This window comes from Aptenodytes forsteri, unplaced genomic scaffold, assembly GCF_000699145.1.
Source record: "Aptenodytes forsteri isolate BGI_AS27 unplaced genomic scaffold, ASM69914v1 Scaffold84, whole genome shotgun sequence".
Lineage (NCBI taxonomy): Eukaryota > Metazoa > Chordata > Aves > Sphenisciformes > Spheniscidae > Aptenodytes > Aptenodytes forsteri.
The window spans coordinates 1,198,350-1,207,629 of record NW_008795492.1 but is presented as its reverse complement, the minus strand read 5'-3'; the positions used below and the strand labels follow the sequence as shown (position 1 = coordinate 1,207,629).

Below are 9,280 nucleotides of genomic sequence, written 5' to 3'. Positions count from 1 at the left end.
TTCCTCCCCCCCCCCCGCCCCCTTTGGCTAAGATAGGATTACACAGGTTTAAGCACAGATTAGATTCTGCTTCTGAGCTCCAGATATGTGGAATATACAGACACTCCAATGCTTCAGAAACACATGTCTAATAGACAACAAGAAACAATTTCCGAGCAGCAAGTTGCCTAATTATCTATCCATCTAAGAGATGTTATGGTGCCCAACGTGATAGTGTTTCAAAACAGAAACCACCACTTCTTCCTCCTGTGTTCCAGCATGGGAAAAAAATTATTTTCATTTGCCTCATATATAGAGGAGTGTTTTTTTTCCCCCATGTATGTGTGCAAAAGACAAAGTGCCTTAGTATTTTTCATGGGAAAGAAAAAAAAATAGGAGAAACAAGAGATGAGCACCTGAAGCAGCAAGTCAAAATGTAGATGTGTAATGACCCCAAACACATTGTGGTTTCCATCCCTGCAAACGGGCACCTGAACATGATGGTGGCATCTGAAGGTCATGCTTTTACACAGCCAGGCAAATCAAAATTCACGTTTATTTCTAGAGAAGCCCAAGGCCAAAACCATTATCAGCTTCCAACCTGCTCAGCTAATTGGGACATTTGGAAATCAGCCCGTTAGTTAAAAAAGTACCATTGAAAAGCCTTGGTATCTCTGCATCCCATTCACAGGACTTTTACAAATCTTGTGCAGCGCAGGCAAATACCAAAAGCATCACCTTGTCTCCAACATCTACACGACAAGTCTGACCACCAGGGCTGATGGGGAAAAATGAATAGATTTAAGGTTTGAGGAGCTTCAGGCATCTTCTCCTCAACCAGGACTCAAGCCGCCTGGAGGGCCAACTTTAGGGCTCACCCAGAATGAATCCTAGTTAGTTTTATTTCCAGTTGCAATGGGTAAGTGTGGGTCTGTGAGCTGTAAGCCTTTGGCGCAGCCGTTTGCCCTTCCACCTAACCTGGGCTCACTTGGAAGGCGAGGTCTGGAGCTGATGAACACCTTCAAGCTTTGGCCCATCTCCATACAACCTTTTCTGCCAGGTCAGGGCTGCTCTCCTCCCCTCCATCTCCACCAACAATGTGAATCAAGAGCACCCCAAAACATCTTCTACTAAACATCCAAAAAATGCTCATGAGACAACGTACAAAGCCAAACTGGTCTGTACCAGAGCATCTCAAACATCCCCGGGAGTGAAGGGCGACAGCAGGCCAGAGCTGTGCTCACCAGGGGCTGTTTGAGCCATTAGTGACCATTTATTCCAGACACAGAAACATCCCGAAACATCCACCTCCAACAAGAAGTCACGATTTCAAGGCAGACCCAACTCCATTCCTTTTGTGCCATTACAGCTTGACAGGAGAGAATACGCTCAAACAGGCAGTATTTCTTCAAAAAGAAAGTATTTCAGTCAAAGCAAACCCAACTAAACTACCCAGAACTGCACCATTAGCAACACCCACCAACAATGACTTTTTTTCCCCTCTAAAAATTCAAACTTCATTAAATGGTCCTTAAATTTTCCCAAAAGCCAAGGGAAAGGGAAAACAAGGCAACAGAGGAACAAGGTACTTTGCTATTGAACAGCAATCTGTTATTTTAGTCACGTACTGCCTATTAACTGGAAGTTAATTAGAGCCCTGGGATAAAGCATCAAAGTGATCCGGGGGTCTGAAGACATGTGTTGTTACAGCACTTGGTGCAGGGAGACACTTGCTGGTATCATCAGCTCCCCTCTGCAGTAGCCATTGAAACCACGGGTATAGGTGTGCAAAGTCTCACTGTTCAACAACACTCCCTCAGGAACTCTAATACTTACAAAATAAAAAAAAAAAGTCCTAAATCATTACAGAAAACAGAGACATGGTCCATGTTTAAAACATACTGAAGAGTGAAGAGAATCGTATAAAAATCCTATGAATGGTTCAGAAGAGAGAGCGCCTGTGAGCTGCCCCCTCAGCCAGTACTTATGATGAAGATCTCGCCAGCTGCCACGCACGTATCGAGGACACCTCTCCACCAACAAGCAAACCCTGCCCCGGCCCGCCTCCCTCTCCTGGGTAGAGCATCCTGTCCTGCTGGAGCCACGGCCACCTTTCACACGGGAACGGTGCCCTGGGACAAGCCCCACCACCGCTTTCCATTAGCCGCCATCAGCCCCAACGCCTGTCCCAGCTCCAGCTACGCTCTCGGCCAGGTCAGACGGCAAAGCAGGTTTTCCCTCTGCATTTGCAGAGACGGTACCCACAGCACGAAAATGATTTCTCCCCTCTTTGGGGACCCTGCCTGCTTCACAAGCCCTAAAGATCCTGTCATGTAAACATGTACAACAGCTTATTTAGATGGAGAAAGACACACACAGTCACGACAGGACCTTGGGGAGATATATATTCCCTAACTGAGTGCTGAAGGTTGTATTTTTTATGGTAAGTGGTCAAAAGATGTTAACGAGTCACCAAGATGCAGTTTGCCCTGGAGCGCTGGTGTTTTTTATTGGGCCATCTGGGCTTTACTGCAACGCAAACAGCATTACTGACGATTGTTATTAACAACATTATAATCATTAACAAAATACCACAGTGCTCGGATTTCAGGTGTCGCCTCACCTCCTGCTGCACAGCCCAGGCTTTCCGAAGATTAAGCTGGGATTTAGAGGACAGCCTGCCCAAAATCCATCAGCGGGGAGAGCGTGGTATCTTTAGGCACCCAGCATCCAGCCCTCCCGAGCGCAGAGGCTGCAGTCGAACCTCAAATATCCTTTTTCCTGCTTGGAAGTGACCTTGGGCAGCAGCTGACAGCCCTGCTGCCGGGGCCCAACTCCACCTTCCCCTTACCATAGGACAAAGAATAATTAACACCTTTGTTCACAGGCATACATGGTTAGGAGAACATACTGTCTTTTAAAGCCTGCCCCATTTCTCTGCAAGAGGTGAACCCATGACCTGTTTGCACTTGAGCAGAAGATGGCACATCGGGGATGTGTGTCAAGTTGCCAAAACCCAAAAAGTGGAAAAAAGAACCACCCAAAAAAGTGCATTTCTGTTACAGTGTGTATACGGATGCTCATTACCTAGACAACGTTTGATGGAGTAAATGAAAATCAAACATCTTCTCCACTAGCTGTTGCCTCACTCATCATCTTTTTTCTGTCGGGACATTAGACTTCTTATGAGTATCAGTCGCTTTCCTGGTTTTAGCCTCTTTTGGTGAGAAGCTGTGAACAGACGATACTTGCAGCAGCAATCCTGACCCTGGATGCCTCCTCCTGGAGAGGACATCTCCACATGCGCTCATCTCACCTCATTTTAGGCTAAGGCAGAGCTTACCCTGTGCACCCCATCTCAGAGGCACCACTGCCTGCCTCCCAGTCCGGCTGCACTTCAACCCTGCGTTCGGTCCAAAGTCCAGCTCTCCAGAGCACCACCAGGAAAGCAGGGAGCAGAATGGTGCTTTACAGAGAACCATCCATCTGCAGTGTTTGCGCACACAGTCCTTGCTAAAGTCACAGCAAAACAGTGCATAAATTCTTACTACAGTGCACTAAACCCAGACACTTTGATTCAAGATACACAGTAGAAAAACACACAGGGGAAAAAAAAATTAATCTTACTTTGTCTAGATAGTGCCTTACTTTGCAGCATGGTACCATCCACACAGAGGGAGCCAGGAGCCTCAGCTGACAGGGACTGGCACGGCTCCACTGCTTTCCAGCGAAGCCAAGCCAATATAAAGACAGCTGCAGACTGGGTCCAAAATATGAAGCCACAAAAAAAGTTCCTTTAAATTATTGAAGATATACTCACTTCTGGCTCCCATGACTGCTTTTACAGCGCTCTCTCCATTCAAAGCATCGTCACCCACCCTTCAAGCAGGATTATTTTCCTTTTCAATTGGACTTTGACTCAACAGCAAATTTAATTAACTGACCTAATGGACTAGAGCAGTGGATTGAAGAAAAAAAAAAGAAATAAAAAACAACTCCCACAAAACACACAACAGAAAGAACCACCACTGCAGCCAAAAAAAAACCCAAGTAAAACCAAAAAACCTAGAGAAAAAAATGTGGCTTATGCTCCTGCTTTATAGAGATGCAAAATAATAAAAGGATCCTCACATTGTGAGGTACAGCTTCTCCATGCTGGCAACCATTTGCTCTTTATTGTCTTTTAACAGAAGATCCCAAAGCCCTTTACAAGCTTTTAAGCTGCGCAATACCCTAACATGCCAAGAAGGCAGCTATATGGGGAATACTACCATCCCCATCCCAGAACTTCAGCCAAGCTGCACGCTGATACTCATTTTATTAAAACCTCATAGATGCACACATGAAGGAACTGGTGCTGCACTCCCTGTTGGGAACACGCTTCCACCAACATCTGGAGCATCTCCATCACTTACGTGAACACTGAACGTGGCTCAGCATCTTCACCACCACTACGTCCCCTGAACCACCTCAGTCCCGGGACACCGCAGATGCCTGTGCAGGAGTCCCAATTCAGAGGTCCTCGCAACAAGATGGGCTCTTGGCTCCTCTAACAGTCTTGGCTCCTCTAACATCGGGAGGCACTGCAGGCACCGAACCAGCAGAAGACTGTACACACAACAACGTGACCAACACCTCTGGCTCCAGCTATATATTGGCTACATGAACCACATCTCTCAAACAACAGAGTCCCAACCACAGCAAAAGCAGCAAGCCCGACGCCCGCAGCAGTGCCGTGCCCAAGCCGCACGTCACCCTTCAGTCCGAGAGCAGCCACGAGAACCTGGCCCCGCTGCTCCTCCGAAAAGCTCTGCACACCCCTTCCCAGCTTTGGAGCTGCTGGTGACATTTCTGGCCTGGGATTATTTATTGCAACGTTCAAAGCAAGCAACACGTCACTTGGAAAGTGAAGCACCACTTAAAAGGCACGCCACTGAAATACGGCTGCATTACATATGATTATAAATCAGCTAACTTCCCATTGACTTATTTGAGAATACATCCATTTGCACAGAAAAAAATAATCAGACATCCACTCATTAAGGCTAACTTCATCAGCCGTGGTGAGGAGCAGTGTATTCCCCTCACCCTTCTGACTGCACAGAGCTGCTACTCTGTCTGCCTTTCCTCTTCTATTAGGAAAAGGGGAAAACAAAGAAAAGAGTATTTCACGCCTGTCACAAGATCACCTGATGGAAGCTTCCAAGAACAAATTCATCACTGCACATGCACAGTACAGTCAGGGTGATGTGCATGCAAAGCAGTGATTAATTATAGACTTTTTGCTGAGGAAATTTCTGAGCATGAAGGGCAAAATTTAAATTGCTGATCAGCATCACTTTTGTTATAACATGTTTGGAAACAAACTAATGGGTTGGAATTAGGCTCCTTGTACCAGCTTTGACACCTGTATCTGCCATGTAAGAAATAAAATAAAAAAATACTTCAAAATATGTTCTTTCAGATGCAGATTCCTTTCTCTTCATCGAAAGATGGTGAGTAATGTGTGGAAAGCTGCCAGAAAACGTGTTTGTGAAGCATGGGAGCCCAGTGTGGCAGAAGAGTGTGGGTCCCACTGCCCAGCCCTTCTGCTCCTCCAGAGGGAAAGAAGGTATGACCCTGCCCTTGATGGTGCCCGAGCTCCACAGCACACGTAGGCTGGGTGAAGTCATGGCATGGGAGGGAAACCCACCACTTCCTAGGGGTTCCTGCAGCCCTGCCCAAGACCTCCGTGCTGTGGAACGGCAGGAAAGGCCACCAGCCACAGTGGGTCCATGGCCTCAGATCAGCCCCACTGCTGCTGCCCAGTCTGCAGGCAAGAGCGCAGCTGGGGGCTCATCCCTACGCTCTGCTACTCCTGCTCCAAGCAGCACGCCCAACTGCCAATTTCTACTGACTGTTTTCATGCCTAGAGAACAAAAATAGGAGATCCAGAAATTGTTTAAAAATAAGAATTCCTACCCCAGCCAAGCATCTCCAGTGCTGACAAAGCTCTCACGTGAGGTTAGCTCTGGGACTCCTCCTGGCCCACAGCCTGCATGGTCTGTGTCTTGGTCTATCTCAGCCGTGCCACGCTGGCACAAAGTCCCAGCCCTTTAAAAATAAAGGCATGAACAAACCTGCTTACAGAACAGGTGATGTCAGTGTCAAACACCTATAGCTGCATCATCTCACCAGCAAATTATGTCAAGTACCAGAAGTTATCTTTGCCAGTGTTTGGACTCTAGGATCATTCAATACTTCCCTCTCATTCTAATTTTTGACTTTATGCCCAAGTTGGTTGCCGCTGAGAAGTGCAATTAATGCCTCCTCCCCCTCTGCACAAAAGCATTCCCAATGGCACCAATTAAGCACAGGACTGATGAGGTGTGCTCCCAGCCACCTCCAGCCGTCAGGTGGCAATGCTGGGAACAGCTTCTGCAGAGGACAGAGTGCTAATTAAGCTTCCCTGGAGACCACAGCGATGGTCACCCCTTGCAGGGTGGCTACTGGGAGAGACACCATCCTGCACAGGCTCGTCTGCACACCCACAACTGCTTCTTCGTTCACCTTGGAGGCAACCACGACCGTGCCAAGTTGGTAACACCACCACATTTACCTGTGAACACTAGGCTGGCGTTCTCCAGTTCTTCCTGTGGAACCTTGAAGCTGAAGGACTCATTGTAGAAGGGATCTATCGTCCCCCGCATGCAGGAGGTCTTCTTCGTTTTTGTTAATTTTAATCCATGAACAAGCTGAATTTTCACAAAGGGATCTGACAAAAACCACAAAACACAGGCTCTGCATTATGGGCATTGTGAGTCAGTACCCCAGTTCCTGAAGGTTGGGCACCGCAGGGATGGACCATGCTGGAAAACGGCATTCGGAAATGACTGGGACTTGTACCACCGCACCGCTCCCAGGGATTTGCAGTGGAGACAAAAGTCAGGCAGCTGGATTAAAAACACTCCCTGCCAAAACCACGATTAATGACAGCCTTGATAGAGGCCAAGCGTACCGTTCTTTTTGGAAAATGCCAATATTCCGGCAGCAGCAGTAGCTGAGGCAGGGAACATGGAAAAAACACCTGAGGACATACATACGCATGAAGCAATTACCAGCCAGCACGCTCAGAAACGGCAGAAAGCAATGCATGGACACTGGAAAAACCTCACACCATCCACAGAGCAGCTAGATACCATAAATGAAACCGCTGCAACATTAACACTCAGGCAGCATGCAGCATCTGCAAAACACAGCGCAGCCACAAACGGGCTGCCTTACAGAACACAACACGGGGGTAATGTAGAGCTCTTGGTTCCTCACCTCAACCTGGTTCAGAGATTTTTACTTCAAATATGGCAAACTTTTATCTCACGGTAAGTGTTCCAAATACTTTCGTTATTGTTGGCTATATATATAAAATGAGTATCCGGAGCCTTGTATTAATAGGAACTAAGCATCCAAATCCCTCTGGGTCCCCCACAAATTGCAGCCTCGCCGCTGATCTGCTTTAAAAGCACATATAATCTGTGCATGAGTAATGTGAGAAATGCACTGCCCTTTACCTGAACCTTGGCTCATGTCTGTCTGAAGAAGCTGTTTTGCTCTAATGATGTCCACGTTCAGTCTTCCCGCGCTGGGTAGGTAGTTTAGTGACAACAGCAGCTCTCCCAGCTCCACTTCATTCTGCAGGGAAAAGGGAACGCAGAAATTCACAATGGAGCTTGGAGGGGAAGGGAAGAGCAGGAAGAGAAATTAAATAAATCCCATTTGTCTAAGTGCCTGAAAAATAAATTTTAGTCACGCTCTAAAGTGCAACCAAGAACCATCTGGTGGTACCTCATGCTGAGCAGAAACAAGAAAGAATACTATCCCCAGGTGAAGATCGTTCTTTAATCGCTGATCCTTCACCAGCTTTTCAGCAGTCATGCAAAGAGGACCTATAAGGAGGAATGAATACAAGGTCAGTAGTTTCTACCTGCTCCATTTTGAACAGTTCCTGGTGGTTCCGATCTTGCCAACCTCACATCCTCATTAATGTGCAAAACACGGACCCATTGGAGAAGACATCCTCTTTCCTCCCCAGACCCCAAGGACCGCACCAGCCACTTGGGAAGTTCAGGCACGAGATGGTTAATGCACTCCTGGGTCACAGGAAGGCAATTCAGAGGAGACATCCCCTCAGCATCCAGCCTGTTCTACCCAGAGACCAGGGCACAGCTTAACTGTGCCCCTGCTGTTCATCAGGCTGTGCCACAGCCATAGCTTCACATCAATACAGCTGTTCAGCCATCATTTCTTTTCCTTTTACTTAATGATGCTTAAAACTAGTAATTAAAAAAAAGAGCTGGAGAGCTGACATCACTGCTCCTCAGACGTGACAGCTTAAAATAACCTCTCCCCCCTAGCATGACCTGGCTCCGAGATGCTGTTATTCTCAGATGCAAAATACACACAATGAAACAACTCTGGAGACTGAAAACACACCAGCCAGTCCGGGCAGGGCATCGATCCATCTGCCTCATCTCAGGTTCACGCAGGAGTGCAGAGCTAGTTCTTCATCCCAAATAGCCAAACAGTTCAAAACCAAGCCTAGATCGGATGGTCACAGCCCATTCCCAAAAAGAAAAGGAGCTGCACTGGTATTGCAATCGTAACAAAAAGCTTAAATATCTTTACTGATGCCCCAAATATTACATTACAGAAATCAGAGACTAAAGGACTGGGCAGACAATAAAGAAAAAAGTTCTGAGACACAGTCACAGCCTGAATTGACCCAAAGAACCGGGTTCGTCAGCAGATGGGCCAGCACACGAGGTACCCATCCCCAGCAAAGCTATCAACAGCTCTGGGGAAACTGAGGCTAGGGCTGCTGGGAAACCCAACCAGTTCATGGCTACTCAGCTGCAAAAGGAAAAGCACAATTCCCACCAAGCGCAGATGAACCAGAGGGCTCGGACTGAACCCGAGGAGGCACTCAGGGAAAAGCCCCGTCGCCCTGCCAGGAGCAGCACAGCACCTCTTGCCTGGCTGGCCAGCAGCACAGACCGGCTCCTGCTAATGGCAGGCCACTCGGCTCTCACCTAACGAGCCAAGCGCTAAAACTGACATCAGGTAATGGTATTAAAAGTTTTTCCCGAGGTACTTTGTCTCCTCTCCTGTTCCTGTTGACTACTCCCGGTGAAGGCAGCGGGACGTGCGTGGCATGCAGGAGCAGGTGGCAGGCTGGGGAAGTCCTGCACCTCCGATGCTACATAATACAATTCAATTTAATTCAATATCCTTTTTTTGGCTTTCCACAGAAAATATGGCAATAGGA

The 9,280-nt window shown here is 47.5% G+C and overlaps 1 protein-coding gene across 1 annotated transcript in view; it reads right to left on the bottom strand.

Moving 5' to 3' along the window:
- SYT17 (synaptotagmin 17) overlaps nucleotides 1–9,280 on the bottom strand; it is a 37,593-nt gene that overhangs the window by 9,037 nt on the left and 19,276 nt on the right. Inside the window, exons 6-7 of the mRNA XM_009281688.1 lie at nucleotides 7,527–7,647; nucleotides 6,578–6,733 (exon numbers count right to left, since the gene is read on the bottom strand). Coding sequence (XP_009279963.1) covers nucleotides 6,578–6,733; nucleotides 7,527–7,647 — 277 coding nt within the window. The remainder of the gene's footprint in view (nucleotides 1–6,577; nucleotides 6,734–7,526; nucleotides 7,648–9,280) is intronic.